The 14,659-nt window shown below is 44.8% G+C and overlaps 1 protein-coding gene across 4 annotated transcripts in view; it reads right to left on the reverse strand.

Moving 5' to 3' along the window:
* The window catches only part of arid2 (AT rich interactive domain 2 (ARID, RFX-like)), a 39,799-nt gene that overhangs the window by 3,198 nt on the left and 21,942 nt on the right, over positions 1-14,659 (reverse strand). For 3 of the 4 annotated variants that reach the window (XM_037121459.1, XM_037121460.1, XM_037121458.1), the window contains 14 exons: positions 14,216-14,434; positions 13,783-13,850; positions 12,891-12,969; positions 12,078-12,328; positions 9,899-9,995; positions 9,601-9,810; positions 9,078-9,242; positions 7,101-7,179; positions 6,863-6,997; positions 6,152-6,366; positions 2,749-5,180; positions 533-687; positions 294-432; positions 42-127 (listed from right to left, as the gene is read on the reverse strand). In XM_037121459.1, the coding sequence (XP_036977354.1) occupies positions 42-127; positions 294-432; positions 533-687; positions 2,749-5,180; positions 6,152-6,366; positions 6,863-6,997; positions 7,101-7,179; positions 9,078-9,242; positions 9,601-9,810; positions 9,899-9,995; positions 12,078-12,328; positions 12,891-12,969; positions 13,783-13,850; positions 14,216-14,434 (4,330 nt within the window). The remainder of the gene's footprint in view (positions 1-41; positions 128-293; positions 433-532; positions 688-2,748; positions 5,181-6,151; positions 6,367-6,862; positions 6,998-7,100; positions 7,180-9,077; positions 9,243-9,600; positions 9,811-9,898; positions 9,996-12,077; positions 12,329-12,890; positions 12,970-13,782; positions 13,851-14,215; positions 14,435-14,659) is intronic. The other variant, XM_037121461.1, reaches the window with a different exon arrangement.

Genomic DNA, 14,659 nt, shown 5'->3' on the forward strand with positions numbered 1-14,659 from the left:
ACAGTAATGTATCAAGATGAATAGAAAAGGTTGTTATGTACTGGGAAGAAGACTGATTGGGACTTTGCGCCTGCTGCTCCTCTAGTTTGAGTCCAGCCAGCAAAGCCTCTCGAGAACAGTGCTTATCCTGCAAAAGACAGAGGAAACAATTACGATAAATCTTCTTATGCATTTCACTTTCATTTTAAGTTGAGGCAGTAATACTAGTGCTATAAAATGTGGGGGTTTTTTTTTGTTTTTTTTCCAAAATTCACTTCCACTTCCTACCACAGATAAAGTGAAGGAAGTCTCACCTGTAGATGCGTGATAAAGGACAGTCTCTGCCGGGGAAAAGGTTCACATCCCTCCCACTGACAATGGCCTCCATACACGCCTTTCCCACCATGTTGCGTTGCTGCGTGGTAAAACACCTGAGACGGCGTTTCAAACCACCTAAAGAAATGAAAAAACAAAATCAGCAGAAGCTCCACGGCGACTAGAAAAGGATACTGGATTATGAACGAGCGGCAGCCCGTCTGTCTCCGACACATACCGTTTACAGGACTGCCACAGACACTTGAAGTTCTGCCCTGCTTTCCTGCTTTGCTCTGGTGCTGCTGCGGGGGTTTGCTGTGCTGGGAGGTGAGGGCTGTGGTTACCCGCCGGCGAAGGCTGGGAAGCGGGGGGCGGGGACGGGGTAATCGTAGGCTGTGGAAGTGTTAGGAGAGTCAAATAAATACTGATACAAAAATCAAGTGATGATCCTCATTACATTTGAAGAAATTCACAGTTCACGTTCTTAAAATATGCAGGTTGTGAGTCGACACTTTTGTTAATAAAAACGTTTTTAAAAGGGGACAATTCATCCCGAAATTTAAGAAAAGCACATTTGTCCATTCATCTGTCGAGATATCTTGTGGTGCTCAAAACACTAAAAGAGCTCAGTAGAGGAGGAGCAGATGCATGACGCCTTCACAGGGCGATACAGTTGGGTGTAGATCAGCAGAGAAAAACAGCACTAGCACCACAGGTAAGAGGAAACTACGTGCTTTTGTGTTTTTGGCTTAGCAGCCTCTTAAAGAAGTCCTGACAGATCAAAATTTATATCCTTAAAAATGAATCATTGAATTTAGAACTAAAGGTGAGGTGAGAAAATAAAATATGATAACATCTTTAAAAGAATATATATATATATGAGAAGTGTATATTAATCACACCAACAGGACAACATGTTCTTGTTGAGACTTTAAACATTTCTGAGTGAACGCCTCAACATTTGGAGGAGCAGCAAAGCCCAAAACTGAACCTGCATTAATTTCTTGTTCATCCAAAGTGCCTGCAAAATAAAACTTATGTGTGGATAAGTATGATATGATGTGGATTTCAGCTATGTCTGATGAAATCCTCATGAGAAAGGTTGTGTTGGCTGAGATGTAACCCCGACCTTTCTAGTGGCAGAAGTTGTTCTCTCAGCTGCTTTTCTATAGGAGGTGCGTATCGGTGAGAGCCACATGGTCTTAACTGGCCTCGCCTTCTTAACCTCCAAACATTTACCCATTAAACCTGAACCCAGCCACCTCACATGTGATGAGCAATGAGAGCATACGTTTGTTTTGAATAAAAATAATGTGTTTGCTCATAAAATCACACCTACTTTAAGGCATATTATTGATTTTTATAACGTATTTAACGGTAGAGGTCAATGCAGGCAGGGGTAGAGATTCACAGAAAGGCTTTTCACTGCTTTACAGCCTCCTACACACACAGACAGCAGTTTGAATACCAAACAAGTCCATTTTCTTAACTGCACAACATTTACGAATCAAAGTTATTGTCAGATTTTAGTCTGTAGCCTGACTTTAAAACAATATTCATCTAGTAGATAATGTGTTACTTTGATTCAGTTACATAACTGTGTATTTCAGAATAAATACTGAACCATATCAAAGACAAAAAAACCTATGAAGTTTCTCATCACAGGTGGCTTTGTACTGCAATGTTGTGATGAGCTGCCTGTGTTCTACCAGCAGGTACTTGATTAATACACAGCAAGCCACAAACAATGTGATGTGGCCAGTACCTTTCAAGTGTAATGTTTTACACATGACTCTCATTTCAGTGTCTCTCATGGCATCTCACAGGTATGAAGTGAAAAAGTGGATCAGGATTGTCACACTGACAACAAAAAAAGAGAACACTTTCTGTGGTCTTTGCTCAATGCTAAAATGCCAGTGGCCCTTTTGTTGCTGCGCTTCTGAAAATCTCTGTTGGTGGTTTAGCTTCATTCTATTAAATAAATGTAGACAACAGCTAAACATTAAGACAGATGGAGGCACTGACTGGTGAAAGACAAGAGCCATTTCTGCTCTGTCTAGGTTAATAAATCTAAAGTCCTTCTACTTTGTATCAAGTTACAAAGTATCCTACATAAAACAAAGTGTCAAATAAAAGAATCTATTAAATAAGGTATGTTTTGATGTAGGAAATGGCCTAAAACCTGATAGACTTGAAAGTGAAAATAGAATATGTTCCAGTGAATGTTAACAAATGTTTGTTTACAATGAAAATGTCACAGGATAGCCCTTAACCAAAAAGGTAGGTGTTGAATTAGACAAACACACTCACCATAGAGACCTTAGTTTTGCAAATACTCACAAAATGTGTCTTGCATGACAGACATTCTGTGACAGACCTGACATTAAGTCACACAACCGCAAGACACTGTGGGTAAATGTGGTTTACTGTGAGACTAACCCTACAATGACTCACCGTAGAGCCAGCTGCCTGTGTGGGTGAGCAGTTCCTCTGCTGAGTGGCGTTCTCTATTGCTACTTTGGCTACTGTGCTTGGGTCTGTTCCTGCTGGTACCGCCACCATGGTGGCACTGCTGCCGGCGTTGTTGGGGTCGCTGATGGTGATGATACGCACTCCCACTTTATTAGGGATCCCCGAGGACGCTGCAGCTGTGCTGCGGTCCTCGTGCTCAGCTGGTCTCTTGAGACCTCGAGCCTCAGAGGCCACTCCGTTTGCAGGAGGGGCAGCAGGACTCTGGGAGGTAAGAGTAACAGTGGAGGGGAGAGTAGAGTTGGGGAGCAGTTGCTGTCTAAGCACAGGCACAGCATGGCCCAGCCCCAAAGGTCCATTGGTTAATTCCGAGGGAGGCTTGTTGCCTACTGCCTGGGGTCCATTGGCCAGGCGCTCAGCCTGTTGGGCTTTGGCAGTGTCCTGCTGGGGGGGAGGAGGACTGGGGAGAGGGGGGTCTGGCCCGTGACTCTTCTCAGAGGGGTCCACTTCCCCATTCCCCAAGTACTGTTTGGAAGCAATGTGATTTGGAATGTTTTTGTTAAAGTTGCCACCACTATCACCCCGATCAAAGTCACACACGCCGTTGACTAGAGTCTTTTTGGGGTCGGGATTGCCTTCCAGTGGGGTGTTCAGGCCGGGGGAGAGGGCCTGCTTCCCATTAGCAGGGTGACTCTCCGTAGCCGGGCCATTGAGTGCCCCCTGGCTGTTCCCTGAGTGGTATGGAGGTAGATTAGACTCCATGCACTTCCGACCATTTAGCAGCTTGGCACCTGCCACAACATCGCCGTTACTGGTTTTGCCATTGGAGGAGTCTCCTTCTGCCAAAGAGGAGTTCTCCATCACTTCTATCTTCCTCTCATGTATGTGCAGCCCCGTGGCATCCTTGGCCTCCTCCTCCTTTTGACAAATGATCTTGTCTCCTCTGAGGGGAGCTGGCAGTGGTGATGATGGTGGTGGTGGAGCTGCTGGGGCATGATGGGGAACTGTTCCAGTAGAGAATGGGGGAGGGGGAACTCCAGGAGCCACAGCACCCTGGCTGACAGCGGCCACAGCAGCAGTAGAGGTGGTGAAACCAGTGTTAGGGACCACGGTGAATGTGACTTGTCCCGCTGCCGCGGGACCCTGGATGATCGTAGCTGCCCCAGAGCTACTTGTGGATATTAGCTGGCCTGGCAAGAGTTGGACCGTCTGGAGGGCTGGGGCTCCTGCAGCAGGAAGCTGACCAGGAACCAGCTGGACATTGAGCTGCTGGGGCTGTTGAGAGGGATTCTGGGTGCTGTAACTTGTCTGGTAGATGACCTGTGGACTAGGGGCTATCGTGCTGTTGGGAAGGGGCACCTGTGGAGCGGGTAGGATTAGCTTTCCTCCCGGAGTAGAAGGCCCTCGCTTTGGAAGCAGTAGCTGTTTGATCAAGCTGGACTCGGTGGAGGTAGGCTGAGAGGGGGGAGTTGGGGAAAGCATTTGAAGCGGTGGCTGCTGTTGATGTTGCTGCTGTTGATGCCGTTTCATGGACAGTGCGTGGCTGACAGTTTGACTGGACTGGGCATTGGAGTGAGAAGCAGGAGGTGGGCAGGGGCTGGAAGCAGCTCCAGGCTGCCCTGCTATCTGGATAGTCTGGGCACCAGGAATGGCGGAGGGGTTGGCAAGAACGATCTGGTGTATGGCAGGGGTGTACGCTGGGCTCTGCTGGGGGTTGGGACCGACTATGACGACACTCTGCTGCTGCTGCTGCTGAGGCTGTTGGTTGGGAGTGGCTATTGTGGCTGCTGGTCCACCTGACTGGTTTGGCGCTGGTTTGGGGGCGATATTCTGAAATGTGACGCGGGACCCCTGGGAATTGGGCACACTCGTGACACTCAATGCCTGACCTCCCCCCAACTGGATCGAAGAAGAGGGTGTGGATGCCATAGCAACAGACTGAGCCTCTGCCTGGGGAGCTCCACCCTGAGGCCCAGACAGTGGAGGGGTTTGGGGCAGGGGTGGGTGCTGCGTGATGGGAGGGCACACACCTTGTACCCTGGCTGTGAGGATGTGGCCCTGTGGTACCGGCTGAAAAAGCGTGACAGGAGTCCCCGTTGGGAGCATCGGGGAGTGTTGCTGTTGTTGCTGAACTGCAGGTGGAGTGGCGGGGTTCTGGGGGTTGTGGTTCTGGGTGGCAGCCGCTGATGTCGGAATCTGGACCACTGGACCAGGTCGAACCTGCTGCGCTGCTGCCAGAGGATTTGGTGGTAACTGCAGAGGCACCTGCGGGGTTGCTAGGTGACGGGAAACAGTCAGGTGGCTTGCATGGGGAGGTTCCTGTGAGGTCAAGGCCATGGATGGGGTGGCACCAGCAGTGTTGGGGCCCGGGGCCCGAGCAAACTGAGGTCCAACGCTGAGATGCCCGGGAGGTAAGCCTGGTCACACAAACACAAACAGAACTGTTTAGGTCCAAGATGCAACTTAAACCTCAGTGTTCTCAATTTATAAAGACTATTAATCTTGTAAAACACCAAAGCAGATTTGGGCTGTACCAGGCAATTTTTTTTTTGGTCAATGTGAAGGACTGTCCAGCATTTCTCAATGGGGATGTGACAACAACAGAGGGGGCCAAAAACCAGGATTTCCTACATGGCTAGAACAGCATGCAAGCTGTATACAGTTATACAGTAAAAACCCTGCCAACATGATCGCTACAGAAGCCAAAAAACCTCACGACATTTTTAAAAGCAGGAATAGGCTGAAGATTCACTATTGCACCAGTGACTCTAAATAAATGACAGCAAATTCTGTTTAATTCCCAGCATCCCCTTTATCAACCCTGAATGGGCCACACATGATGAGCTGGGTGATTTCGTTGTCAAAAAAAGAAAAACCTATAACAGCCACGACGTTGACATGCTTCTATTGAGATTTTAAAATCATGTTCAGTGCGTAGTAAGTATTAATTTCAATATTTCATAATCATTTCAAGACAAAATTAAAACACCACTGATAACTGTCCCCTGAAACTAAAAGGAAGGCTGCTCGTGTAACTGAACCCAATCCCCCTAATAAGCTCCCACTACTAACTTCCTTTTCAGTACACATTTTCTCAGTGTTTGCCTTTGTAATTAGTTCAGCCATCTTGGTCTCAGTGGTACTCACTCTGATCTTTCTACAAGACTACCAGCATCCTTCTACATAACACCACTGGAGTTCGTTTTCTTTGAATCCGTAACTCTTTAGTTTCTGACAGTCAGACCTTGCCCTGGCCCACTAAATGCCTGTCGTCAAAAGCAACCGAGGGGGAAACAAAATTCACTATTTCGTGTAGCATTTTCAACTTTCTAGCACTTACAGAGACAAAGTGAATGAAAGAAAGTAAACTTAATTATGACAGTTTTACCTGGAGGTGGGGCCTGAGGGTCTCCAGGAGTTTCGTGTCGTGCTGCTGGAGGTGGAGGAGCTGCTGCCGTGTTCTGCTGCTGCTGAGGCTGCTGGTAGTACAGCTGGATGGGCAGAGGGATCGACCTTCGCCTTAGCCCAACCAGGAGAATGTGGACCTGACTCGTGGCCTTGGTCTCGTCTTGCCGTCGCATCGTGTGGTTGGGAAACACAGTCCTGTGGTAGCAGGAGGAGACAGAAAGAAAATCGCAAAGTTCAAATACTGAAAGTTAAGCTTGATTTGCACATTCACTGAGCGTGTGCAACATTTTAGTACTTTTTATGAGCTGTTCAATGCATCCATTTAAGGCAGGGGCTACATTCACGTTGTACAGCAAAATTAAACTGCTTCTATTCAAGCTATTGGTTACTTCTTGTTATATAATTCACACATTTCAATACGTTCTAAATAAAGTCTACCAGCAACACATTTTCCAAGCCATAACAGGCAACTAAGAAATTTCAGGGCACCTTTTTTAAAAACAATTGCTGATATCTTGCTTGCACAGAGTCACTTTCAAAAACTCAAAACAGCTATGCTTTGTTGAAGCTTTTCTACAGAGGCAAGACAGTTACTGCTGTGTACCAAACAATCTTGGTCAGGGCACAGACTATCACTGCGCTGTGCCAGTGGAACATAAAAGCAACACACAGGGGAGGAAACAGGACTGACCGCAGACATTTGAGGAAGCCAGTGGAGTTCAAGATGTTGCTTCGTCCCATTTTACTGCACGTGGCCAGGTACTCGGAGTACATTTCAGATCGAGACACAGTGCCCTCGGCGTTTGTCTCAAAGTGTGCGTTAAGCCTGTTTGAGAAACGAACCACAGTCAGTGAGGTTACCATGCATTTTGAAAAAGATGCTGACAGACTACAGATATAAGAGCAAGGAGAAGGTGAAATCATCTTACCATTGCAGTGTAAATTTTTCCCCATCTAGTTCAACAATACCAGGTGGGGGTTGAGTGGACTGAACTGGAACCCTTGTTACTGAAAAGGCAAAAATAAAAATGATGGACAAAAATGTTAATGCTCTTGCAATTATTATTATTATTCTTTTTATTATCATCATCATCATCATCATCATCATCATCATCATCATCATCATCATCATCGAGGAAATGTTAATGCTTCTTTGTTGTTGACACAATGCTGAAAGACTGCAAAGCAAAAGAACATGGTGAATTTATCCATATTCAATAGCCTTAATTTGTAATAGTCCCCGGGCTGTCCACTAGATGTCAGCATACTAATAACTTTGCAGCCCAGTGGAGCACAACGACAGCAAAGGAATGACACTTCCAAGGTTAGGTGTGCTAAATTCCCGCCAGGGGTCACCTGTTAATTCACACACTGACTGTGACTGATTTGGAGAGCTGCCTTTACGTCTGCAGTTCACTTCCATTTTCCCACGATGATATAAGCAGGCGGAAAAAATCAAAGGTAATTTTAAAAAACTCAAAGTTTTTTCATCACGTTTTCATGGACGGAGTGAAATCAGATCCCTCCAGTTGTATCAATCTGTGACAAGTTTTAAGAGTTTGAATAGAATGGGAATGCTAATATTATATTTGCAGTATTTGAGAGGGAAGGGCTATGTAATCATTCTTGTAGCCATTTTCTTACAGCGGCAGTTGTGTACATCCTCTCGGTGGGGGGAAGCATGGTCTTTTGTATGTTCTAGCAAATTATCCACTGTTTATGTTTCTGGTTGGTTTCACTTCCGTACCAGACAAGGGTGGTCTCTGTTAGGATGCTCTTGATGGTGCTGAAGTAAAATTTCCCCAGTAGTTAGGTATTCCTAACTACTAAATACTTCCAAATACTACCTAAATAAGGAATACCCGGAATTTCCTCAAGTGTCTGGACTGAAACAGTCTCTTCACTGCCATTATCACCAAAGAGTTGTATGCAGGGCCCAAGTGATGTGGAGACCAAGGTACTTTCCACCCTCTCAAACAACAATCCATTGATAACAAGGGGGCGTAGTTCCTTACCCACATCTACTCAACATCTGCTTATAGCTCCTTAGTCTGCTGACATTCAGGAGTAGGCTGTTGTCCTGACACTAGCGGGTCAGGTCCTCTTGCTCCTCCAGGGACGCCTTCACACCGTTATCTGTGATCAGGCTTAATGATGCCATTGGAGTAAAAAGTGGCTACACAGTCGTGTGTGCATTCTGAATACAGTGAGGGGCTGAAAATGCATCCCTGGGGTGCTCCTCGCACCTGAGTTCTGCTGTCACGAAGTCAATCTAAATCCAGAGGAACTTATTCCAAGTGAAAAAGAATAATGCGATGACCAATCAGCTGGTGGACTGGGAACAAAGCAAACCAGGCTGGTGAACAACTTGTAGTGAAGAAGCATACAGCTTCTGTAGCTCAGCAACAGATGAGTAAGCAGCTTTAAGTGAATTAGACTGCATTACATTTTTTACTGTCAGAATGGTAGCTTTGGGAAAAATGTTTTGGTAAGTTTTGGAGTCAAACACAGACCTTGTTTGTTGTATTGATTTCAGTTGACTGACCACAAGCAACCTTTCATTAGATCTTGTGTCAGGTTAAACCTCCGGTGACTCAAACATAGTTACTGGCCGGGGTAATTCCTCCATTACCTTCACCCAGCATGCCACGATTCATAAATAGGCACAGCAACCTGACATGGATTTGTTGTTGTGTGTCATTGTCATGTGGTCATTTATATTATTCACATGGCCTCCCTCATTTTATTTGCGTTCCCTACAGTTCCGGCTCAAGACACATGAAAATCCCATATTAATGCTAGAATATACTTTTGGTGGTTACGTTACTGAGCAGCACCATTCAACCCTTCAGCAGAGTCAGAGATGAAACATGACCAACAGACCGAGCCCATGTCCAGACACTCACCAGGTGCCGGCGCTCCCTGCACGGCTGCAGGTACCTGCTCCACCAGCTGCGGTCGAACCTCGGCAGCCTGGTCGGCGCTGGCCTGATGCTCGATCAGCCGCACCGCTGTTAGGGCGTCGGGTCCAAACGTGTGAAGGTCAACCGACACTAACCGAACTAACAGGTCTGACCAGAGAGAATGAGAAAGAAGAAAAACACAAAAAGGATCAGCACAGAGGAGCCTCATCGAAACAAGCCATTACATTTTGGCCAGTTAGCAGATCAAAGAGATGTTTCATTCCTTCAGTGAGAACACAATTCAAACCAGACCCTTCAAGATTTTTTAAGGGTAGAAGGAAAGATATATTTGAGCCAGTTATTCATGAATGGAAAGACTAGCGTGTTAAAACTTGGCAGGCAGACATGTTACTGAAACGCTAAGGCCTTGTGACATTAGATTTTAAGCTCTGGATTCACTTACTAAGTAGAAGGAACCAAAACACTGTTTCAAGAAAAGAAAAAACAAAAAAGAGAGAATTCATACCTATGCTGTGGTCGACAGAGGCAATCTTGCTGCAGGGAATCTCTCCGAGCTGGGCCAGGAGGTACAGAACTTCCAAAGAGGCCATGAGGAGCATGAGGTCAGGCAGGGTGAGGAGCATCGTTACCTCCCTGTAAGATTCCTGGTCCACATACTCGCAGATCAGCACACCGTTGTCCTCTGCTTTGCTGAGGTTGCCCAGGATCTCCATGGCTTGAATCACACACAGAAATACAACACATTTAATTTCAGGTGCGCCATAAGACATACCGACACCAAGGAGTCACTGCAGAACACTCACCTCTCATTTTGAGAAACCTGTCCCTGGACATCAAGCATTTGGTGATGGTGTGAAAGATCAGATGAGTCGTCCGAAAGTCGACCGGATCCAGCTGGAGCTACGAACAAAAACACAGCTTGTTACGGTATTGTACAGGCAACACGTTGGCCTAAAGCCAAGACACCGTGACTCCATCATGACATGAATGACTTGTGTTTGTGGTCACATCACATAAGCAACAAAATGAGATGTGGCGTCGTGGTATCTATATTATTCACATTAAAAGATAATACAAAGCGTCCTAAACCCAACCATCCAATTAAAGACATCAAAGGCTTAACTGATTCTATCAGGGACCCTATGCATACAGTTTCTAAAAATAGATATGGGCTCATCTAAATGCGTCTCATACCAATAAATGTGATATTAAAATTAAGGCGAGCCCATGTAATATATTCACTGTGACTTAACAGCCAGCCGCTATTTAATCAAAATTCTCAACATCTCCATTTCTTCATCTATGACTTTTTCTCCAGCGTTGGACGAGAGGGTCTGGGTTTAATGTATGTCTGCAACTGCGAGAAAGTGTGAGAGTTCACCCTGGGCAGAATTAGTATGTAAAAATTATTCTGAAAAACAGACTGCTTAGTTTGGCACACGTTGTCCTCAAATCGTAGCTACAGCTGAATATGTTTATAAACACACCGCCGGTCCTAACAGATATGTCTGTTTCTGAGCAGAAACTGATCTCATTATCAGTTCATCTGGTTTGGGAAGATAATGTCAGACTGTTATGGTAGCTAGCTTCATAATGATAACAGTGGCTGATTCAACACAGATTTCAGACGGATGCAGACGGACGCACGCTTCTCATTTCTAACCGACTCATTTCATTTCAGGGGGAAAAATTACTCTGGAAGATTATGTCACCTCCAACAAGCTAGTTATAATCCCAAACTAATGGACTGTTTTTGGTGCACTATATGTTTCAATCAGAAGAGAAAGGTCTCGAAACATACTAAATAAACAACAACAATAATAATAATCAACCAAAACCCCATTAGTTTTCAGGACTGAATAACTACCTGACCTTAAAAAGGACAAAACAGTTTCATGCTGTTTTTCTTTGAAACTAGAAAGGTGGCCGGGTCTGCAAAATATAAACAAGCAACGTTTTGGGGTTATTATTTTTCTCTGAGAACAGCTTACTTGCTCACTTATGGACAAATAAATATTTCTGAGCTGGCATAATTGCCTCATTAATATTGTAAAAACTAAAATTCTGAGTTTTAATTTCTCCAAAATGACACGGTGCCCCTTGATTTAACCCTTACCCCCTTTTGATTTTGTTCCTTGGCCTCGGAATTAACACCTGGTTGGTAGTGAGACACTCAGCTAGACATGGTAACATGTGCTGCTTGTGTTTGAGCAGATCAACACAGTTTAACTCATTCAAGCATCACATTTACTACAGCCCAATGTGCTCCCAGTTGGGAAATCCAGAGCTTGTGCCTAACAATTGCTGAGCTCGGGGTTTGTTCAGGCCCCTTTAAAAGTGTTTTTAAAGCTTTTCCCGCAACTTATGCCACCACTTAACAGTCAAAATGTAATTAAATCAAATGTTATTGGGTTTTGTGACAGATTCTGAAGAGGCGTGAAAAATTACAGAAAAACACAAAAAAGTTTCAAAATGTCAAGCAGGTTCAAACCCTTTATCCAAAATAGATGATTCTTTTTTTAAATCTTTCAAACACTGAACATTCAATCTCAAGAATTTGCAGCAATAATACAAACCCTGTTTGCAGTGAGTGGACACACACTGTACAGGGGAGGGTTTTGGAGAATCAAATAAATCAAATCAGCTCAGAGCACTGTGCTCGATGGTGTACTACACAGTTTACCAGTTTTTTTTTTTCTTTCTTGGCCCTCCTCAGGCTCCGATTCAGACCGTTTTGGATTAGAAATGATGGCTACAGAAAAGACAGTTTACTGTGTCACAGTAACCTACATTTGGAAACAGATCTTCCTCATCAGGCGCTTCACTCTTACTACATTACTGAACTGACCCAAATCTACAAAATCTTTTTTTTTTTCCAAAAAGGTGGGGATTTTCTATATTTGGCAAAATATTTTGGCATTAAGCAAGTCTGGGCTCTGCCAAACCCGGAAAGAGATGTCCAAATAGTAACGCCTGACCAACCTCGGCAGCCACGTTGCCCAACGTGTCAAGTCCAAGCTGTCGGAGTGAGATGAGGTTACAGTGGGCACAGAGCAAAAGGAAGCGCAGGCACGTTCGGTTGGCCGCCAGCAGCTTGACGTTGGCCTCCTCGAAGGAGAGGTTTCGCAGGATAACGGCAATCTGCAGCACCCGCTGGGCCTCCATGTCACTGATACCCGAGTTCCGTGGCGGGTGGAAGAGGCTCTGCCAGCGCTCCTCACACGACGTACCATCTGCAAAGAGAACGGAGCAGGGATCATTCGGAGCTCCATGATAGATAAAGGTGAAAGCACATACTGTTCAACTTCATGTAAACGTGAGAAAAATTCTAAAACACAGTGCATTACTTTGCATTGTAATTTAAAGACTTGAGTTACCTTAAACTTTACCAGGGTTTGTTCTTTTTGTTGATCATTTTCATCTCATTACGAGAGCAGGTGTAGCATTTCTCCACTGCTGTAGCTCATGTATTTAAACTTGTGGTACCACTGTTTTATTCAATGTGATCTTTGCTTTCATCCATTATTAAAAATCCGTTGCAAAGGGAATGTGAAATAGTCTGTGTATGCAAGGTTGGGACTTCTACTTCCAAGGAGAAAAGGGGGCTTAAAAACACAACAAAACACGACCCACTTCTCTCTCACTGGCATTATACAAGAAAAACTGAAAAGGAAGTCACAGTAAACAAAGTCTGCACACTCGAGCATGTCGCTGCATTTTAGGTGTCAATAAATGTACCGTGGGAGCATGCAGGAGTGTTGCTTTTTATTGCTTTCTGTGGCTCTTCACACCAACCTTGTTTACCTTGTGCTGGGCCACTCTTGTCCCAGATCAGCTCCCTGACTTCAGTGTCCTCCACCACCTCTTTCCAGAACTGCAGAGGGACAACAGCTGTTAGCAGTGCATTTGAAATGGCACTAATGATTCAAGTGACGCCAAATTTAGCCATAGTAAGTTAACATGAAGATAAGATCGATGTTGCGAAACTATTTTTTTTTTTCTCCCTCTTCCTAATCAAGACCTGGTGCCTACATCAACCACGATGCATCTTGATCACAACAGTTGGGGATTTGGGTGTTATTCCAGAATCAGAAACAGAGATAAGGTACAGGCTACAGGCCTGGTAAGATCACTGAACACGCTTTGTGTAAAATGTGGAGAGTTCCCCTTTAATCTGGCACTTGCGCAACTATTTCTTTTAACAAATTTTGGAATTCTCTCTCGCCCTGTGTCATGAAGGCAATCTGAGTGGGAGAGCAGCCCTCCCCTGGATAACACACATCAAAGCCTTTGGAATTTCATACAAACTGTCCTTGACAAAGATACTGGTCTCCTATTGGCCGACTGTGAACTCTGACCTCTTTTCGGGAATAATAACCAAGATACTGAACACATGAAGAGTATATTAAATTATACATTAGTTTTGAGTCGTGACTGCACTTTCATGCGTGTCTCTTAAATTAAGTGAGATCAAAGTGAATTGACCTCCATTCGGTTTAAACGACACCTCAGAGAAAACTTATCTCTGCGGTTCCTCTGTCGGGAGGAACCGCATTATTCCATGCCAACCTTCACACTGCCAAGAGTGAAACAGATGCTCTGAGGCTTCTTGGTGAAGGCAGTGTTTATTATCAATTTTGACGTAGCAGGTTATACACAAAAAGACGCTTTTTAAAATAAACTTTACCCTGATGAAGTCCCGAGAGGTTTTCTCCTTCCAGTCCACCCCGAAAACAGCGGAGAAGCTGCCTAGCGCTACAAAGGAAAAGAGGGAAGGTTAGAGCAGAGCATCAGTGAGGTTCAGTTCAGTATTGTGTGTCTCAATTCCCTTGATCTTCCAATTCCACCTTGATAAATTATATTAAGGAGGTGCTGGTAACAGAACTTTTGATCCTAGAACAAAAAGGTGAAAAAGGAGGCAGCACATTGGGAGTTTTCCCCACAAAATAAAATGAAAAACTAAATTCTTAATGGAAAGCAGTTTAAAGAATTTGTTGATATTGTAGACCAATTGAATGCAGAGTTATGTATATTACAAGAAAATGATCTCGCTCCATTTCTACCCTGCTCTACGGCATCTGAACTAAAAGAGCCCAAGGTGAGTGAGGCTGGGTACGCACAGTCATCGAAGACGCCGGCGTGGGCCAGCAGCAATGTGACTAGTTTGGGGTCCTTGTCCAGCTGCATGGCGTGCTTGCTCTCGTTGGATAGCAGAGTGCAAACATTAACAGCAAAGTCCACTTCGTTGGGTAGGCCCGAAAGGAGAGACAGCACCAGTTTGTTGTAGTCGCACGGCGGAACGAAATCCGTAGATAGTCCATAGCTTTGGCGGAGATAGTCTGGAAAAGAACAAATTTCTCAGTGTTACTATAAACATAATACGATCTGCTGTTTAAATGTCAAAAGGGTGAAGGAAATGTCTTCAGCTTGTTCTTTGCTGCTGGTCTCTGCGTAATGGCAAACACCCACTTCTACATTTGCTGGACAAGTTCCAACAGCAGAGTAAAAAGGTTGCCAGAACATTGCTGAATAGCATTTTTTACTCCAAAATGACATATTTCTCG

The sequence above is a fragment of the Acanthopagrus latus genome, chromosome 14 (genome assembly GCF_904848185.1).
Source record: "Acanthopagrus latus isolate v.2019 chromosome 14, fAcaLat1.1, whole genome shotgun sequence".
Taxonomy (NCBI): domain Eukaryota; kingdom Metazoa; phylum Chordata; class Actinopteri; order Spariformes; family Sparidae; genus Acanthopagrus; species Acanthopagrus latus.